Source organism: Lactuca saligna, chromosome 7 (assembly GCF_052625555.1).
Source record: "Lactuca saligna cultivar CGN05327 chromosome 7, ASM5262555v1, whole genome shotgun sequence".
Taxonomy (NCBI): Eukaryota; Viridiplantae; Streptophyta; class Magnoliopsida; order Asterales; family Asteraceae; genus Lactuca; species Lactuca saligna.
Genome location: NC_136423.1, coordinates 54,481,354 through 54,503,542, shown reverse-complemented (window position 1 = coordinate 54,503,542; position 22,189 = coordinate 54,481,354). Strand labels below are relative to the sequence as shown.

General features: G+C 35.9%; 1 protein-coding gene across 1 annotated transcript in view; it reads left to right on the top strand.

The window, feature by feature from the left end:
* Positions 1-10,821: 10,821 nt before the first annotated feature.
* LOC145006401 (uncharacterized) overlaps positions 10,822-22,189 on the top strand; it is a 29,761-nt gene continuing 18,393 nt past the window's right edge. Inside the window, exon 1 of the mRNA XM_078965486.1 lies at positions 10,822-11,314. Within this exon, the coding sequence (XP_078821612.1) occupies positions 10,936-11,314 (379 nt within the window). The 5' untranslated portion in view covers positions 10,822-10,935. The remainder of the gene's footprint in view (positions 11,315-22,189) is intronic.

Below are 22,189 nucleotides of genomic sequence, written 5' to 3'. Positions count from 1 at the left end.
TGCACATACAACCTCTATATGACCATATATGATGTTTTTGACTCATTTACTACAACACAAGGTCATGGACTCCATTGTCATACATAAAGCTTGATGAGTGAGGCTCTCTGGACCTCTATGGGTCCAGATCCATAACCTCAACTCAAGGAGGGAACCAATGGGCACCAAATCATCCCATAAATGACCATCATAAGCCCTAAATTGCATAATGCTTCACCAAACAGAAAATAGTCCGAGATCATACCTCTAGAGTGATGATCTAAGCTCCAAATCCACGAAATAGCAACCTCCTTTGCTTCCTCTTGCCTAGAGTCTCCTTCTTCTTGCTAAATAACACACACAAGGTCAAGAAATGCTCTTTTCTCTTCACAAATCGCTCAAGAACACAAGGGTCTCTCACTGAGGGTTGGGTGAGCACAAATGACGGCCATAAGGCCCTTTAAATAGGCCTCAAACCCGGAAATTTAGGGTTTCATTGCACAGCGCAGACTCGCCGAGTCCAGGCGCGCTCCATTGTCCAAATCCGCGTCCCTACTCGGCGAGTCTGAGCTCCAACTCGCCGAGTCCCCCTCACAATACCACAAAATTAAATTTACAAGATACCTGGTAAAAATCCGGATGTTTCAACTCTCCCCCACTAGAACTAGACTTCGCCCTCGAAGTCTGGCTCTAAAACAGCTCCGGATGCTGCTCCCGCATCATACCCTCCGGCTCCCAGGTCATTTCTGATCCCCTCCGATGTTGCCACTGAACCAATACCAGAGGTACCTCCTTGTTCCTCAAAATCTTGATCTTCCGATCCCTAATAGCCACTGGTCTCTCAGCATAATTCAGGCTTGCATCCACCTGAATATCCTCTAATGGAACCACTACCGACTCATCGGCTATACATTTCCTCAACTGCGATACATGAAAAGTGTTGTGAATCTGCCCCAACTCTGCTGGTAACTCCAGCCGATAGGCTACCCGGCCTACCCTTGCAATCACACGAAACGGACCTATAAACCGGGGCCCCAATTTGCCCCTCTTCCTGAACCGGATCACTCCTTTCCAAGGAGAAACCTTCAGGAGAACGAAGTCGCCGACCTGAAATTCCAGCTCGGACCGGCGCCTATCCGCATAACTCTTTTGTCGGCTCTGAGTGGTCAATAACCTCTGTCTGACCAGCTGAATCTGCTCTGTCGTCTGATTGACGATCTCTGTACTGCCCATTACCCTTTGCCTAACCTCTCCCCAACAAATGGGAGTCCGACACCTCCTACCATACAACAGCTCAAAGGGCGGCATACCGATGCTCGAATGATGGCTGTTATTGTAGGAAAACTCTGCCAAGGGCAAATACGTATCCCAACTACCCCCGAAGTCCAATACACATGCTCGAAGCATGTCCTCAAGTGTCTGAATCGTCCGCTCACTCTAGCCGTCGGTCTGGGGGTGATATACGGTACTAAAATGCAGCTTAGTACCCAACTCCTCATGAAATTTCTTCCAGAACCGGGAAGTGAAACGCACATCGCGGTCTGAAACAATCGAGATCGGCACCCCATGCCGAGATACAACCTCCCTCACATAAATCTCCACCAACTTCTCCGCCGAAGAACTCTCACTGATGGCAAGAAAGTGAGCGCTTTTTGTCAACCTATCCACAATCACCCAAATTGCATCGACTCCTCTAGCAGTCCTCGGCAATTTGGTGATGAAATCCATAGTGATCTGTTCCCACTTCCACTCGAGAACCTCCAATGGCTGCAACTTGCCATGCGGTCTCTGGTGTTCGGCCTTTACCCTTCGACAGGTCAAACACCTCTCGACAAACCATGCGACATCCCTCTTCATACAAGGCCACCAATACTCCTTCCTTAAGTCCAAATACATCTTTGTAGCCCCGGGATGGATCGAAAATTTCGATCTATGAGCCTCCTTCATCAATGTAGTACGCGTACCGCCCACAAACGGTACCCAGATCCGGCCCTGATAAGTCATAAGACCCCGACTATCCGATATAAACTCAGAAACCAACCCAACGACCCGCTCTCGCTTCTGCATCTCCGGACGCACAGCCTCGGCCTGAGCCCCACGAATGGCGTCCAGGACTGGAGCTATCACGGTCAATCTCAAACATACAGCTTTCAGTGGAGTACTTTCCGCCCTGCGACTCAATGCGTCGGCTACCACATTAGCCTTGCCCGGGTGGTACAAGATCTCGCAATCATAATCCTTGACCACATCTAACCATCTTCTCTGCCGCATATTTAGGTTAGGCTGATCCATCAAGTACTTCAAGCTCTTATGGTCCGTGTAAATCGTACAACGAACCCCATACAAGTAGTGCCGCCAAATCTTGAGGGCGAACACCACTGCCCCCAACTCCAAATCATGTGTGGGGTACCTCGTCTCGTGAGGCTTCAAATGCCTCGATGCATATGCTATCACATGTCCCTTCTGCATCAGTACCGCTCCCAGTCCTAAAATCGATGCATCACAGAATACCACAAAACCTTCCATCCCTTCCGGAAGAGCTAATACCGGAGCTTCACACAACCTCTGGCGAAGCGTCTCAAAGGAGGTCTGCTGCTCGGGACCCCATAAAAATGTAACACCCTTCCGGGTCAATCTGGTGAGTGGAACCGCAATCTTGGAGAAATCCTTAATAAACCTCCGATAATACCCTGCCAACCCAAGGAAACTCCGGATCTCAGAAGGTGACCTTGGCACCTCCCACCTCATCACTGCGTTAACCTTGGCCGGATCGACCAATATCCCTTTCTGGTTAACGAGGTGTCCCAGAAACTGGACCTCCCGCAACCAGAAATCGCACTTGGAAAACTTTGCATAAAGTTTCTCCGATCTCAAAACTCCAAGAACCTCCCTCAAATGCTCCTCGTGCTGCTCTCTAGATCTCGAATATACCAGAATATCATCAATGAACACAATCACCGACCGATCCAACATCGGCCGACATACCCTGTTCATGAGGTCCATGAACACAGCCGGGGCATTGGTGAGCCCAAAAGGCATCACCACAAACTCATAATGCCCATAACGCGTCCTGAATGCTATCTTCTGGACGTCCTCGTCCCGCACTCTCACCTGATGATAGCCCGACCTCAAATCAATCTTGGAGAACCAAGATGCTCCCTGTAACTGATCGAATAAATCGTCGATCCTCGGCAACGGGTAACGGTTCTTGACCGTCAGCTTATTCAATTCCCGGTAATCAATACACATGCGATGCGAGCCATCTTTCTTCTTCACAAACAGGATGGGTGCTCCCCACGGCGAGCTACTCGGCCGAATAAACCCCTTCCCCAGCAGCTCCTGAAGCTGCGAGGATAACTCTTGCATCTCTGGAGGCGCAAGGCGATACGGCACCTTAGCGATAGGCGCGGCTCCCGGAACCAAATCGATACCGAACTCCACTTGCCTCACGGGAGGCACACCTGGTAACTCTTCGGGAAAAACATCTGGAAACTCACGCACCACCGGAACTTCATCCACTGAACTCGGTCTTTTGGAGATCACTCGCGTATCCATCACATACGCCACAAAACCCTTACAGCCCTGCTGTAAACACTGCCTCGCCCTAGCAGCCGAACAAAAGGCTGATCCAGAACGTGTACCCTCGCCGTAAACTGAAAGAACCCCCCCACTAGGATCTCGTATAGTCACCAGCTGACGCTCGCAATCGATAACCGCACCGAATCGGCTCAACCAGTCCATGCCCACTATAACACAGACATCACCCATCGCAATAGGAATCAGGTCGATCGGGAACTCAACCCCAAAAATCTCCAATACACATCCCCGGAGGACCTCCGTGGCACAAATCACTCTGTCGGCGGCTATGGAAACCCGCAGGGGCCGACTCAGTGCCCCACGACTAACATTGATATGCTGACTAAATGTCAAAGATACAAAAGATCGACTCGCACCCGAGTCAAATAACACTAAAGCAGGTACAGAGTTCACAAGGAAGGTACATATGCATAGCATGATATAAGCATAATATCTCAACCCTATAAATAAATAATAGAAAGGAAACGTACCAGCCACAACGTCGGGTGCAGCGCGGACCTCTTCCGCAGTCAGCTGAAAGGCTCTCCCTCGAGCCCTCGGTGCCTCGGCCTTCACGGGCCGACTCTCTGTAGCTCTGATGGCGGCGGGAGTAGACCCCTGAGATGCTCCGCACAGCAGCGGACACTCTGCCTTCCGGTGTCCGGTCTGGTTGCAGTGGAAGCACACTGCAAACCCCTTGGGGCAGTCCTTGGCCATATGCCCCTCCTTGCCACACTTGTAGCAAGACCTTGCTCGACAGACTCCATCGTGACCCTTACCGCACTTCCCACAAGTGCGGCCCTTCTGGCTCCCGGGTCTGGGATCAGTGGGCTTGGCCCGCTTGGCTGCCGGCTGGGACTGTGCCGGACGCCGATCCCTCCCTAGAGACTCCGCCTCCTCCCTGGCCTGAGTCTCAAGCTCAATCTCCCTCTTCCGAGCATTTGCCTGAAGCTCAGCAAATGTCCGATACGAGGAGTTCGCAGCGAACTCCCGAATATCCCGTCTCAGAATACTCAGGTAACGGCTCATACGTGCCTGCTCGGTGGACACGTGTTCAGGGCAGAACATCGCCCTCTCATGAAACATCCTCGTAATCGCTGCAACTGACTCGGTACCCTGCTTGAGGGTCAGAAACTCCTGTGCCAGACGTTCCCTCTCCACCTGAGGAACGTACTTATCTCGAAACATGGTAGTGAACCTCTCCCAGGTCACTGCCGAAAGCTCAGTAGGTGTGAAGTGCGCCGTCACAAACTTCCACCAGTCCTTCGCTCCCAAGCGAAGCTGGTTCAGTGCGAACCGAACCTTCAAATGCTCAGGGGACGAGCAAGTGAAGAAGCATCCCTCCATATCAGATATCCACCTCATAGCTGCCACCGGATCCTGCGTACCATCAAACTCTGGTGGTTTGGTGTTGCTGAACTCCCTAAACAATGACGCATCACCTCCCTGGGGTCTTGCCGCAGCGATCGTTGCGGTAGCCGCTGCAACAGCAGCCTCCGAAAGAGCGGCATAGCGCTCGTCAAATGTCTCAATCAACGCGGTCTTAATAGACCCGAACATCTCTGGTATCTCAGCTCTGATGACCGCAGCCACCTCCTCATGAATGATCTGTCGAATCTCCTCATCACTGGCTCCGGCATTCTCCGGCATGTGACGTGTCCTCACCATGATCAACCTCTGAAATACAACATGCGATAATTAGAATTCACTCGAACACCCTTACATTCGACAATCCACCCCTCCTTGATTCTTGGTATCCCAAGATTCTTATTTGGACTGTGTACCGCACCGGTGCTTTCAGTAGTACGGGCCCAATACTACTGTCCGCACCGTCACAGTACACACCCCAAATCTCCCTCTTCGGATCCCAATCCCCAAGTACTCTATTATACTTAAATCACTTTGTAACAGATCTCACACAAAGCCCTAGCTGCTACCTAATTACTCTCAGCATCTCATAGCAGCTCACCCCTCCCTAGGCTAAAGCATCACAAAACAGGCCACTCTAGTCCTATTAGCAATACCTAGCCTACTCTAGCATACAAACACATCATATTAATAATAATTATCACGTAATATAAAGGTATTTTGGGAATTCACCGTTCGGGCGCTGACTGATCGTACACACGTTTCTTCCTGGAAAATCTTTTACTCTTAGAAGATTTTGGTTTTATTTTGAAAATATCTCTTCAGTTCCTCAGTTTGAGTTCAAATACCCCCGAAGGTGTACCCGAATCCCTCAAACCAAGGCTCTGATACCAATTTGTAACACCGTAAATTTCAAAACAAAATTTTCAATTTTTTTATAAAACATAATTCCATCAATATTCATAAAAACAACCATTTTAATTATCCAAACAAGACAATACAAAATCCCAAGATCATAATATCAAGCTCCGAACGTGTGTGTGTACGGATCAAGCCGGCACCTTCCCGCGGTCGTCACTAGTACCTGAAACAATAACATCAAACACTGTAAGCACAAGGCTTAGTGAGTTCCCCAAAATACCACATACAACACATATTAGCCACTCTAGGCTATAACTCTGTGGGTCCGTGCACCCAAACTCTGTGAACCCTCAGGTTCTAGCTCTGATAGACATGCACCACATAAATCACATAGAAATAATGCAGTACAAAACATAACATACATAGCATACAAATACTCTATCACATAACTCTGGTTACCTACTCTAGGTAAAGTATAGTGAGAAGACTCACCTCGCGTGTCTCGGTAAATCGTAAACCTGAAATCGCTAATCACTCGATCTGCCGAGCTGTAGTCCCCCTATAGCACAATACATCTCTAATTAACACTTTCCCAACTAGGGTTGACCATACTATAACAAGTCAATCCAGGTCAAAGCTGGTCAACGGCCAACGGTCAACTTTGACCGGACTCGGCGAGTGCGCTATAGCGACTCGGCGAGTCTGAGCGTATACCCCAATTTCCTTGGAATCCTCCCCTGACACGTCGAGCATTCACTCAACTCGACGAGTTACACCTGGCACGAGTTGTGGGGCCACCACGACTCAACTCGCCGAGTCTCAAGAACAACTCGGCGAGTCCAGTTTGACTCAGTCCACCTGTCCATTCTGGCTCCCCCTTGACTCACTGAGTCCACCCTCCCCAACTCGGCGAGGCCACTCACTGTGTGGTCGGGCAACATTCATGCTACTCGCCGAGTCTGTTCTTCGGACTCGGCGAGTCCGTGCCATGAACTGACTCAATCTTGCTCTAAAGGTCAGATCCAGTCCATTAATCCATAGATCCAGTCCCTCCAAGCTCATTTAGCACGTAAAGTTACAATCTTGATGCACATACAACCTCTATATGACCATATATGATGTTTTTGACTCATTTACTACAACACAAGGTCATGGACTCCATTGTCATACATAAAGCTTGATGAGTGAGGCTCTCTGGACCTCTATGGGTCCAGATCCATAACCTCAACTCAAGGAGGGAACCAATGGGCACCAAATCATCCCATAAATGACCATCATAAGCCCTAAATTGCATAATGCTTCACCAAACAGAAAATAGTCCGAGATCATACCTCTAGAGTGATGATCTAAGCTCCAAATCCACGAAATAGCAACCTCCTTTGCTTCCTCTTGCCTAGAGTCTCCTTCTTCTTGCTAAATAACACACACAAGGTCAAGAAATGCTCCTTTCTCTTCACAAATCGCTCAAGAACACAAGGGTCTCTCACTGAGGGTTGGGTGAGCACAAATGATGGCCATAAGGCCCTTTAAATAGGCCTCAAACCCGGAAATTTAGGGTTTCATTGCACAGCGCAGACTCGCCGAGTCCATATCCTGGACTCGTCGAGTCCAGGCGCGCTCCATTGTCCAAATCCGCGTCCCTACTCGGCGAGTCTGAGCTCCAACTCGCCGAGTCCCCCTCACAATACCACAAAATTAAATTTACAAGGCTAAAAAGTAGTTTATCATAAACTCACTTTTTAAGATTCTCGATGTCGTGCCGGTTTTGTCACGAAACTTCGACTGGTCATAAATTCTTTGTTATAGCTCGGATTTCAGCGTTCTTTATATCCCCAAAATCCTTGTCACGACCACTACAATTTTCTTCATAGATTTGAATTTATCTATTATTTTATTTTTGACGCTTATTTTTATTCTTAACTTATTATATCTTATAAATAATAATAATGCACATAAAATCACATAATTTACATAATATTCAAATAATTTCTCGTTATTACTTCAAAGTAGATTATAATTGTTCACCCTAACTATTATACCATTTTACTAATGATTAGCCTCGAAACACGGACGTTACAACAATATTGCTTTGATTAATTATTTTTGGACAACAACACCACTATCCTAATTTATTTTAAAAAAAATCTTCACTCATTCCACCACTGCTGGACTGGGTAACGATGGTGGTGTTATCAAAAATATGTTATCTTACAAATATTTATAATAAATTAGGAGATATGGGGCGGGTGAGATTTTTATTGGGTTTTTTTTCATTTACAATAATAAATAAAACAATCAGAAGGAATTAAAAAAATTGTAATCCAATAAACTAATATATATATATATATATATATATATATATATATATATATATATATATAATATTAAAAATAATAATTATTAGTAAACTATAATCCAATAAAATAAAATAAATCTAATAAAAAAGAAACTAAAAAAAATTAATAATCCAGTAAAATAATACTTTTAATATGTAAATATTAAAAATTTAAAATAATATTTATTAATATATAATAATCTAATAAAAAAGAAATAGTCTATTAAAAATTAAAAAATAAATAACTAAATATAACTAATAATCCAATAAAGTAATATTTATTAATGTATAAATATTATATATTAAAATAATATTTATTAATATATAATAATACAGTAAAAAGTAATCTAATATAAAAAATTGAATTAGCTAAAAGAATTCATGTATAATAATTGAATAAAAAAAGATATACACAAATGATCTTTACAATTGGGTTGTAGAAAGGGTTCATGAGAGTAAAATTATCATTTTAAAAAATTAACATTTAAACTGTTAAAGTTAATATTTTTGAACCATAAAATTGGAACACTTTTGCACCACAAAATATTTTTAGACCAAACCACATAATTTAAGAACTATAAAAACCAGTTTTGCTATTTTATCTAGAAAAAAAGTTTTCAACTTACTAGTCACTATAACCATATATAATATGTTAATATTATGCGATATTGATATAATTTTGAAAACTAATCCCAAAGATTTAAAAAAAATGTCAAAATTAATATACATTATTTTTTATTTATGTTTAATCATCATCTAATGGTTCATGTGGTACCCTCAACAGAGGGCTTCGGTGTCCAAGCTAGCAAGAACTACAAGAATGATCACCACCCTAGTGCTCATAATTGGTCGTGTTCGTAGTGGGTTGTGGTAGCTAAGACAAAGAACAACGACCAATAGAAGAGTTTGGGTGTTTGACTCGATTGACTAGCCATGTAACAACTAGTTTTTTATTTTCATTCTTTTTATAAAATGTAACCTATAAATATCACTTCATACAACCATATTTTTCACACCATTCTTCTCTGTCTATTCAGTTACATGCATTTTTATTCTTTTATAATTCAAAACCATGGCTCCCAACCAAAGTATTGAAAACCGCAAGTCTGATAACATTTTTACATTAGATACAACTCCACATCAATACCCGATCATGGAATCACCTCAAGGTGGTTTTGATGAGTTTTCTACAAAATGGTTTCCCTATCTAACAAACTTTACTTTTTCAACAACCATATCAACATTTCCAACCCTATCAACAACCGTTTTAACAACAATTCCAAACTGCTTTCGTATATCAACAACAATTCCAAATACAATTCCAAATACAATCCCAACTTTCACAACGCTAACATTTACAACCAGGTTTTCACCACAAAATTCATTAGATTTTGTAGCCGAAACACAATACTCACCACGGATCCATCTTCTTTCGCTCCTAAATCAAGAAAAAAGCTTTTGTCGGCTCTGAGGCTGAGGAAAGTCGCTGACCAAGCATGCTCCAGAGAAGGCTTTTTCCTTTATTTATCTACCCGTGACCGAGCGAGGATGATCTTCTTCATGATCGGCCAAGTCCGAAAGCTGCAAGAAAAGGGGGCCAGAGAGAAGGTCTTTTCATCACCTCCTTTGGCTCTTATTGGTTCTCTTCACGATGATTGGTCGGGGCCTTCGTTCCCTCTTTTAAGTAGAGAGATGTTCCCGCAGCGAAGAAGTGGAATGATCATCAGAAGGAGGTGAAGGGCTTAACAGCGCCTGGTGCCAGCCCAACAAAAAAAAAGGAAAAAAAACCCGCTAAAACCACTCAAGCCAATTAAAGAGAAAGGGTGAATCGGACAAAAGAGGAAGAAAAGAAAATAGCACAAGCATGAGTTTCGGCTTCCTAAGACCCCATAGATGGAGATGTTGAAGCATCTACTTGTTTTTCGGAAAAAGTTTGAACTGTGTTCTACGGTTTAATGGAAAGTGAGAGTCGAAATCCTCACCAAATTAGTTCCAAGTGACACGATTTGAGGCTAAAATATGACGAATTCAGTAGAATTTATAACAATCTTAACAACCTATATACAAAGCTGGTCAAGCAATTTCAATGTCTTTAGCACGACCATGGCATAATATGAAAAAACAACAGGAACCCACAAACCTTTTCCATGTCTTAAAACTTGGCTAAGGTTGAAGGATGTTCCCCCAAATGAAGAGAAATGAAAGAACGGACTTCTTTCGGTTTAGAGCGTTCAAGAAACACTAATGGAGCTTCACAACAATTCAACAACTGAACACACATCGACATCAATGAAGAATCGGTCAATCTTGAAGATGAACAACCACTTCTTTGACTGTCAGGAAGAAATATAGCACAAAAAGCGGCTTCCGGTTCGGGTTAAAAAAATCAGGTTCAACGTTATCGAATATTTTGGAGAAAATTTTTTATCAACATTCCTATCCGAATCTTTGACCAAAACTAGTGAACCTTTTATAGGGGACTATTTAAAAAAGATTGAAATTACAAAGGCATAAAACAAATTTTGAAAAACATCATAACTAGAAACATTTTGTAAAACCAAGGTGTATAATCGGAAATTTAAATCAGCTATGTGTGTGCTTGAAATTAGTTCACGAATTTGGAGCAAAATGGCATGGACCCAATCCGCTATCTGCCACTAAAAGTCTTTGAGTATTTTATCACAATCTTGGATGTGGAAATATTGGGCGGTCTTCATTATAAACCTTGGACTGCATCTACCTTAAAAATAACCATACCTTATTCATCTATACCTGTTAGGCTATTCTCTATCAGCCTATATCTATACTCCGTTCAAATGGCAAGCTCATCAAACGCTCCTCCTCCTTTTGCTTCAGCACCAATACAAGACCTTGACTACTTGTACGCATCAATTGCCAACATTTCGAACTTTGTTTCTGTGAAACTTTCCAGTGACGGCAACTACCATCTATGGAAGACACAAATGCTTTGTCTCATGAATAGTCACAATATGGTTGGCCTCGTGGATCACACAATTGTCGGTCCAAGAATTCAAAGCAATTTGATTCTGGGCCAATATAATAGTCTTCTCAAAGGTTGGATCTTTGCTTCGGTTAACGAAAATGTACTTGACGCTGTGGTTGATCTCAAATCCGCCAAAGAAGTTTGGGACAAATTGAAATCCTTCTATGATTCAACTACGGGTCCTCATCAAGGTATCTACTTAAATAAATTTAAATAAATGAATTTTTTTTTGTCACTTGTTATATTCTTATTTAATTTGTCAAATATTATTTTGTGGTTATTTTGGATTAATTTCTTTTCCACATGACATTTTATAGGTTTTTCTATTTTATTAAATTCCATATAATATTTTTATATAATAATATATCAATTTCATTAATCAACTTACCTTTTAATTTCAAAATTATCAAAATTAAAGCTTATTTGTTTATTTTGTTTGTTTATTTAAATTACTTGTTTAAATTTAAAAGATAAAAAATCTTTTCATTATAATAATTCATTATTATTATCATTGTTTTATAAATTCAAAGTTTTTAAATATTTTGAATTTTAAATTTAACTTTTTTTTTAAATTAACTCATTTAATATATAGGTCTCACAACTAGTGTTTTTATAAATGATAATCCACAAGGAAGTCCAACATTTCAACAATCGCAAGATAATTGTATCTTCATTTTCTTAATCGATCAAATTTTGAGCTATAAATCTCGTATCTCTCACTTGTAATATATATATATATATATATATATATATATATATATATATATATATATATATATATATATATATATATATATATATATATATATATATATATATATATATATATATGATTAGTTTTTTTATTAAAAATTAAAATTAAGTTAAAGTTTATATTCAATTATATGTTTTAAAATTTTTCATAGTAATATACTCTAATATATTCATATATTTTATACTTTTTTTTTTCGTAATTATTAATTTTTTTCATATTATTTATTAATTTTTTTGTTATTTTAATTTTTTGTATTTTTAATTTTATCTTTTCAAAAAGATTAAAATACATGAATATATTATAGTATATTATAATTTTGGTATTTGAGTTTTTTTTTTTTGGTTTTCTATTTTTTTTATAATTTTGGTAATTTGTGGTTTTCCTAGTTTTTATATTTTGATTCAAGTAAATAAAACTGTTATATTTATATTGGTAATTTCCGTCCAAAGTTTTTGCTTTATTCTTTTTTTTATTTAGTGACTATTATATTTATGTTACGACCAATTAAAATTAAAAAATCAAACATTTTGCTTATTGAGAATGAATGTTTCAATGTGCAGCATTTGCGATTTGTAATTATTAAAATTGGAATAGGAGGTAAAAAATTTAAAATGTAACTTGCAAATAAAATCTTATTTCTATATGTGATATCAAAAGTTCAAAATTCAAAATAATATTTTTAATTTGATAATAGACTAAAATAAAGAATTAAAAATTAACAAGGGTCAGATCTAGGAACCTAATTATCATAGCCGGCCGAGAGCATGTGCGGGAGGTGTAGCCACATAAGACCCCGAAAAATATTAGGCCTCAATTTTGAACAAAATTATGTAGTTAATATACAATATATACTATTCCATGTAAAACTTAATAAAATTGTTTGCTAGTATAAATGGAAAGAAAGCGTAACTTCGAATCTTTTTCCGCCCTTACTGTTTTGTGTTCGAGCTTTGTACACCTCACAAACCTTTTTCACTTTTATATTTTTTGTTTATTTCCAACCATACCATTACTAATTATTGTTATACCACGCTGTAATAAAATATATATATATATATATATATATATATATATATATATATATATATATATATATATATATATATATATATATATATATAGGGTTAGGTTCATTTGAGACCACCTATATTTTGTAAGACCGTGAGACGCATTTTTTTTATTTTTTTTTTATTATTTTTTAGTTAACTCATGTTCCGAAAATAATATTTAAAAAAAGAATTTTTTGATTTTTCCATTTATTTTGCATTTTAAAATTATTTTTAGAATATGTACAGTGTAATATTCTATTTAGAATATTTCACGTATTTTTAAAAAAAAATAGAATTTTTTTTATTTATTTTTTTAATTTTTTTTAGTTAATTCAAGTTCCGAAAATAATATTTAAAAAAAGAATTTTTAGATTTTCCATTTATTTTGCACTTTAAAATTATTTTTTAGAATATGTCAGTGTAATATTCTATTTAGAATATTTCACGTATTATTAAAAAAAACAGAATTTTTTTTATTTATTTTTTATATTTTTTATATTTTTTTTAGTTAAATCAAGTTCCGAAAATAATATTTAAAAAAAAAAGAATTTTTGGATTTTTCCATTTATTTTGCATTTTAAAATTATTTTTAGATTTGGTCTCACGGTCTCACAAAATTAGAATGATCTCAAATGAACCTGAACCTATATATATATATATATATATATATATATATATATATATATATATATATATATATATATATATATATATATATATATATATATATATATATATATATTCTCACTTCTATATCATCATTCTGCAATTTGTTCCATATTAAATTTATACAACGACAAATATACTCAATTAAGCAACATAAGAATGAAAAAAAAACATTAAAAGATGATAAAATAAAAAGAATATCTGTCGATTAACACAATTAAATGAAATTAAGTTAAAAACAGAAAAAATGAAACCTATTATTATTTAATTATATCCCAAATTGATTCCTAAATGAGTTCACTTTTCACAAGAAAATAGTCAACCTTAGTTGTCAAAAAAAGTCAATATCTAGTCATTATTTTAAATTGCTGGTCCATTTTCACCTGGTTAAGATAATCACAAGAAAAACTCAAATTACAAAAATAAAAATCATTAACTAACGCTATTAACCATAGTATCTTATTTTTCCAAACAAAAATTATAAGTTGTTAGATCATAAATATAATATAGCCCAATCAACAACCGATTGATAACACTTCATCTCATACACAGCCAAAGAAAATGTGTGAAAGTCCAAAGCTCGAATAGAAATAAAATAAAGAATATAAGAAGCTATAACTTATAGCAACTATAAACTACATTGTTATTTTTTACAATTAGCTAAAAAACAAAGTGGTTAATTTGAAAGTAAAAAGGTGTAATGAACAACTGAATGAGAGTACGTATATTGGTATTTCTTGCAATAATAGCCTTATTATTTCTCGATAATATTTTTTATTGCATCTGTTATGAACATAGGGGAAAAATGGTTATTTCGATAAAATTTACAACAAGGCTGTTAAATCTGAAGATGCATGGGTCCAAAAACAAAATGAATGAATGGAATTTTGACTCAAAAAAGAATCCTTAATTTATGCAAACTTATAATATCCACCCTCACTTCTGGAATCTGCATCCTCCTATTTTAACAGAAAGTAAAAGTTAATAAAACAAAATTTCATTCTAATTATAAATTATATATTTAAGAAAAAAAAAGCATGCATTACCACTTAAATCCAATATCTGAAGCTTCGAAGCAGCTTCAAACCCATCTGATGGAATCTACAAATCAAGGAGAATGAGATAACAAACAAAAAATGACTGATATACCCTTTAATAAAAAATGTTCAATATACCCTCCAGTTTACCTGTGTAACTGGATTAGTCTCAAGTTTTAAACACAGAAGATGTTGAAGTGACTTCAAGATTGCATTTGACAACACTTTAATCTTGTTCCTTGATAAAATCAAAGTCTGCAAGAACGATAATTGTTTAATAATTAATTACCATAATGCCACTGATATTTTCAAGATTAGATTAAAAATGGACGATTTAACCTCGAGGGAAGTACATGAACAACGTTCAACATGTAGATCTTCAATTGAGTTTCTTGAAAGATCAACTTTTATGATGTCACTTGTTTCCCATACTTGTGGTGAAACAACACTTATCCCATGCCCTTCTAAAGAAATTTCCTGAAATTGGTTTATTTTTTTAAATTACTTTTTCACATTTTGTCCAAAATTATTCAAGTTATTTAATAATATATTTGGATGAGAAAAGTAAGTAAATATAACCACCTTATTTTAGACAAATTTGACTCATAACCTTTTAATTACAAAACTTAATGAATTATATTATGAGACAATTATAACCAAAATATATTATGTTGTTAAAATCTTGTAGAGAGTGAACATAAACCACTAGAAAACTTCTGACTATTTAAGGTCAAGCTGCAGAGGTCTAACCCTATAATAAGACTATATTGCCCTCGAAACACATGACTTGTTCCTAAGTGACACAATCACTTTATTTCTAACAAAACCAAACAGGTCAACAAACTAAAGTCAAAGTCTTTTAGTCAACTCTTACCCTTCTTGTGTATGTAAACCTTAGATAAGATAGTTAGATTTATAAAACATTTTATAATATATCATATATTAATATCAATTTGATTTATAACAAGATATTACAAGTAAAAAATATCATAGTTAATTCCTCCCTAATAAATAAATAACTTTTTGCCACTTGTCATTTCTTATACATTTGGACACATGCAATTTTGCGATTAATTCTTAAAAATTAATTTTCACTTGTCATTTTGTGGTAATTTTTTATTTTCTTAACTAACTATCTAAATTTTAGGTTATAAAAAGTAATTAATGTGACATTAATTTGTTTCCTTATATTTTCAAATTTTAATATGTTTCCTTCAATATATATAATTCAAAATTGATATGTTTCTTTTAAAGTTCATTATCATTTTATACAAAATGGTCTATATAAAAAAAATAACCAAACTTTGTTGGTTTTTTTTTGACAAACTAAAAAAATATTATATGGTCAAAATATATTTATTTTTCTATAGTTTGTTTTATTAATATAAATTGAATTATTTATTTATTCATCATTTTGTTTGTATATATATTTTGAAATTTTATTTTAAAAAAAATCTTAATGTTTACACTTTGATATTTAATGTTTTCTTTTAAAAGAATATTTAAAGTTTATATCTTCATATATAATTTTCTTTAACCAACCCGTGTATTATACTAGTTTCACACCTATTATCATTATATAATCAAGTGAATCAACAAACTAAAAATACATATCATTCGAACTTATAAAAGGACCAAATCTAATAAATAATCAATATTAAATATGGTGCAAATGAATAGCGGGTTACCTACTTCAGCAGGAAGTCTACTTCTCAAAAAACAATACAGAAGTGGGTCCCGTCACTAGTGAGCTAAAAAAAAAGAGAAGATGAACTTGTTAAGCAACCTTCTTGAAGAATATAAATTTGGATTGAAAAATTAAAATGAAGATGCTTTTTTAAACCTTCTTAGAGTTCGTATAGGATTGCAGTGAGTACAAGCCTCCTCAAAGTTTTTATCAAGCCTTTAATACATTAGAGTATAATCTTAATTCATAAAAGTACTTTTCCAAAAAAAAAAATCATAAAAGTATAGTTCTCATGTATTACCGAATTCTACATGCACAATAAAAAGCTAACCTTACCAATCTCAGGAGGAGGCTAGATAGTGAATTATAAGAATTTGCATGCCTCAACTGGACACTCCTTCAACTATATTTGGTTTAGGCCAATGCTTACTAATCACAAATTTAAAGTTGTAAGCTCCAACATTGCTTAATATGACAAATGAGAGAAAGCAATATAATACCCAGAAACACCATCTGCAACAGCAATAACGCCACCAGTTTAACTGCTCACAAATAAAGCATATTCCCTGCCTTTTGCAACCTTTAAAGAAAATAATATATAGACAAAATGATTCAATAGGAAACAAATTTCATAACATATCTACTGTAAGGTAAGGTAAGAGGGAAATATTTGTTTGGGGTGTGGAATGAGTTGATTTACAACACGACTAGACAACTCAAGCCTACAAAAACAACAAAAAATCATCACAAGTCCCAAGCAAGCAATAACGAAACTCGTCAGAAATTTCATGGAGCAGAAATAGTGAATGAATTCCAAGTGAACGTGGGTTTAATCCAATACTCTAATCTTATAACAACACTCATGAACTCTGTAGCAAACTTGTGCTATATCTAAACACTTTAGACAATCTACAGACTGATTCATGGCAGTCTTCATTCATACATACTTCCAAAGTATGAGCGACTGTGGAGGATTTGAATAATCTGATTATTCGGGAAGTCAAAACATGCAAAGTGAAACACAAGAATAATACTAATCCCATATGGCCCCAAAATTTGGGTATAAATAAAACATTTTATTTAATCACCATAATGATTACTCATTATTTGTTGTTTCGAGTAATCAAATTATTATTTGAATTATAACAACAGTTGTCCTATGCACCAAGCACGCACACTATGTTTACCTATGGTCCTTATTTTGTGAAACAGATCAAATGAAAACATTTCCAATAATGCTCAATTCACAATTCCTAATCCTAATCATTAGTGTAAGAATACAAACTCTCGCCGCTACTAGAATATGTCAGATTCTAACATTTTACGCAACGGTCCTTTGGTAATATCACAACGCCAAAGTCACCAAGACTTTGCCAATGAAATTAAAAAGTACTATATTGGAGATTGTTACAAGACAATACTATAGATGTGAAGTCTCACATTCAAAGTACATTCCTTTGAACATCCTTCTTGCATAAAATTTATAATCTAAACATAAATTCTTAACGTCCAACTCACAATAAGGAAACATTTCCATATTTTCCATATGACAACTCATTATAAATAGAATCTTATCTATTCATAATAATGTCAATATGGCTCATCCATTAGTATACTTCCAACTGCTCATAAGCAACTAATCCTTGACAAACCTTAGATTGTCCTTGACAGTTGTTTAATTACTTTATCAAAATCAATTTTAGTCCCTTTTTCCCTCTTAATGCCCTAGACATTTGGAAAATTTTAGAACAATCAAATATTACAACATATGCAATCAATCATATACGAGAAGCGTATGGGACACGATTCATAATGTCTTACATAAAAGCATGATACTTTATTCTTGATTTCTTGCCATCAAGGGTCCCACCACAATCATAAGATAATGTTTGTGATAAATCCAAACTCATATGGACTAAACTTGTTTATTCTTGATTTCTTGTCATCAAGGATCCCACCATTTCTTCCAAGTTATTTAGCATCTCACTTATACTAGTAAATGTACTTTCATTGAACAAGGTGCTTGCCCTTATGCAGTCTGTTGAGAACTCGTAGAACTCATATGCATAGTTTACTAAACTGGAATGGCACAGAAACAAGAATACGTCAACACGATGGGTTACAAACCTCAAGTCGTGTGCTAATGTTTAATAGTAGGTTTACTCTTAATTAGTTCTTGAAACTTTTCAAGATCGTTTAGACTCCCATTGACCCCTTGACATATATGATTCTCTTGTCAAGAAAATATTTCTTGACAAACAAACATTCAAGAGTTAGTGAGGATTTTTATCAACATAAACATTATACACCATTGGTATTAGTTGGTCTTTGTCTTATCCAAGACATCACAATTTACCAATTTCAAACGTGCAAGAGTAAGAAAAACAATTTTCTACTTCATATTTGAAGAGTGTGTTAGAACTTCTTAAGATGTGTCACTCAATTCACAATCTTGGAGTATGATTCTAAGACTTGATTGTGGAACAAAGTATGACTCATCCTTTTGATTTAACCATTTCAACAATTTCCGATTCCTCTTCTTAGCCAAACTAGTGCACTAATATGTCCTTAGAGGATTAATTGTGATATGGTTTTACAATCAACAAGATGATTATAAAATACGATACAAAAGTACTCTCCCTTTTTCTTAGATTGGAGAAACTTTTTATCTTTCTGCCTAATTGATTTTTCTTATTCGTTCTGCCATACATTGAAACTTTTCAATGATTCAGAATTACACTTAATCTTGTAAGCATAACCACATTTACTAGACTTTTAGTAAATCATGACGAATAATCTTATTGTTCTTTGTGGTGGACTTAACTAGTGCACAACATTTTTTACCCGTTCTCCTAGTCCTTCACTTGACTCTTTGTCATGGAATTAGTCTTAATTTCCAAATATAAAGGTTCTCATTCATCATACAATGCAGGTTGTGTGATTCCGAGTTTCTGTCCAACGGAAACTTGGTCGACAAGAATCTTTCCTTATTTGGTAAATTCTCGACATTTCCACAAATAACATAACTAAGAATCACATCCCATTTCAACATTGCTAAAACTAGAAATACACAAACATCAATTTTTCATACATGCCATTACAAGGAAATAAATAAATAAGACAAAAACAATAATTTATTTTATTTATAAAAGGTGCGGAAAAACTTGTCCTTACAATGCAATTCAAATGAAAACTACGCTATTACATATTCCTAGCAATCTATCATAATTCTAAAAGTAGAAGCTCCAAAAATCCGATCATCGAATCATGTGATCGAAATCCATTTCTTCACGATCAGACTCAGCTCACTTCTTCCTCTAAACTTCCTCTCTTTTCTTCGATCCTACAAAACATCAAATGTAATCTTATCACATCATGTATTAAGAATCAAAAAATAGGAACTTATAGAGTTAGTTAATGGATTTTACTTGAACTAGAGTCATACGTCTTGACTCTCCCATCTCTTAGATCTCTCAGATAGACAGGTCAGTTTCGTCTCCAATGCCCCTTATCTTAGAAATAAAACTAGATTGACTCCTTTGGAACATCACACGGAACTACCTCAGACTTTGCCTTTCTCTTATAGTCAAACATTTCGACCATGGCATGCCTTTCGTTGCCATTTCCTATGTCCATAGAGGTTTGGAAGGCAGATCTACCAATCAACTTTGCTTCTCCAGTGCACCAAATCATTGTTGATTCAGCAGCAACAAGCAAATATGTGAGATCGATAAGGGTTACATCATGATCTATCATATAGTACTCGCTTACAAACTCACTATAAGAGTCAGGAATCGATTGAAGAACCCAGTCAACAGCCAGCTTCTCACAAAAAATGACTCCCAACATTCTTAACCTGTCAATGTGCAGCTTCATCTCTAAGACATGTGCACACACTGACTTTCCTTCTTCGTGTTTACTTGCCAAAAGGGCTTGAGTGAGCTTGAACTTTTCATGCCTTTGAACTTGTGGGTCAGGGAGAATAATAGGAGGATGTGGAGGAAGTGAAGCATGATCTCTTGTTCCTCGATCGAATCGTGGAATATCATTTTCATGTGGAAAGCTTGTTCCAAGGGATTTGGGAAGACCATAGTTGTTATACTTTGACATCTACAAAATGGGAGAAAATTCAAGTTAGTTGATTGATTGAGTCCTTAATAAAACACCCAAATAAGATATTAAGGCTAGGAACCAACACAATATTCTACAACACGAAGAGGGATGTTGTAATCCGGTCGTAGAATATTTGAAGGTAAGTGAATGACGATTCACTAATTTTCCACCATGAAAAACGAAAATAGAGATTAAGTTTTAAATGTATCAAAAATTCCTAGATCTTTTGAGATTCATTGAACTTTTCAATGGCATGTTTAATCTCAATATGCCCCTCTTTTTGTGACTTGGATGCCGAGAATCCCAAAACATGGTGTGAATAACAATGCAAATATACATGGTGCCCCCAATGTTACAGTCACCTAATTGACGTTTCGGTTAGCCATACACGCTCCATCGATCTATGACAAACATCGAGTCACCCTTTGCCACCTTTGCTTAGAGCCCATTTAGTGTGTCAGTTAACCACACACGCTCCACTAACGTCTTCGCAATGGTACAAAGTGTAATTTCATGGAATTACATCAAATTCACTTTTGCCAAAAGTAACTAAGATTGGGAATTTTGTAAAAAACATTTAGTTACTTTATAATTCATTATACTTTTAGTGGAAAGGGTTTGCCTTATCCTACCCATTCGGCTAACGACCCTCCACCAATCAACGAAGCGGTGGGTGAGAGTGGACACCCATTAAACAACCATTTTATAGGCGATAACAACCATTTTATAGGCGATAACCTTTCGTGAATGAGGCCTACTAACGGTAAGACTGGCATTTAAGTTATATAATACTAGACATTTAATGTTATATATAGTATAAGGGTGCATTTAACACTTTTAAAATACTATGTGGTCTAATTTAATAAATTACACTTTTAATTTAATTAAATATAAACCATATCACTATGGATTTATTAACTTTCTTTTAATTATACACTTAATTAATTTAATAAAACCATAAGGGTGTAATTTGAACTTTTCAAAAACTAGGGTTTTAATCAAATTTAAAATTTCTAAAACTCAAAACCTTTTAATTTTAAATTTTAAATATTAAAACTTTGATTTAATAATTATCCCAAAATTAAATAAATAATTAGAATTATGAAATCTTGAAGGATTATCTATTAAATTAAACAATTAATTTAACCTAATCCCTTAAATCCCCTAAAATTCGAAAATTGGGATGGGATAATACAAAATCTTCAATTACCAAATTTAAACAATTAAGGGATAATTACAAGATATGAAATTATCCAAATCTATAAAATTTAGGGATCTTATCTTGGGGAGGAGGCAATTTTGAAACCCTAGGGTTGGATAACCCTAAAATTCAAAATCTTGGAGGCTAAGGAAAGGGTTTGGGAACCCCTATCAAGATTTTGGAATCTAGGGTTTATGAACCCTAATTTTGAAAACCATGCCCTTGGGGTTTATTGGCTATGAACCCTAATATATCAAATTCATACGTTTTTTATAAAACTAATTGAAAACAAAACTAAATGCTCTGATACCACTTATGGATTTAATACAAACAATCCTATGTGTACATGCAATCCTAGATACGGATCTATGTTTTCACTATTAGTCATACAACATTATGAGCACAAAAAAGAAACCTAGCATGCCCCTAGTAAGTTTGAAAATCATAAAAAAGAATGGAATACATACCTCTTTTTGTTATGTTGTAATAACAACTTGTTTCTTGAATCTTCTTGTCTTTGAAAGCAAGTACCACAAGTGTAATACCTCTAATGGCTCAC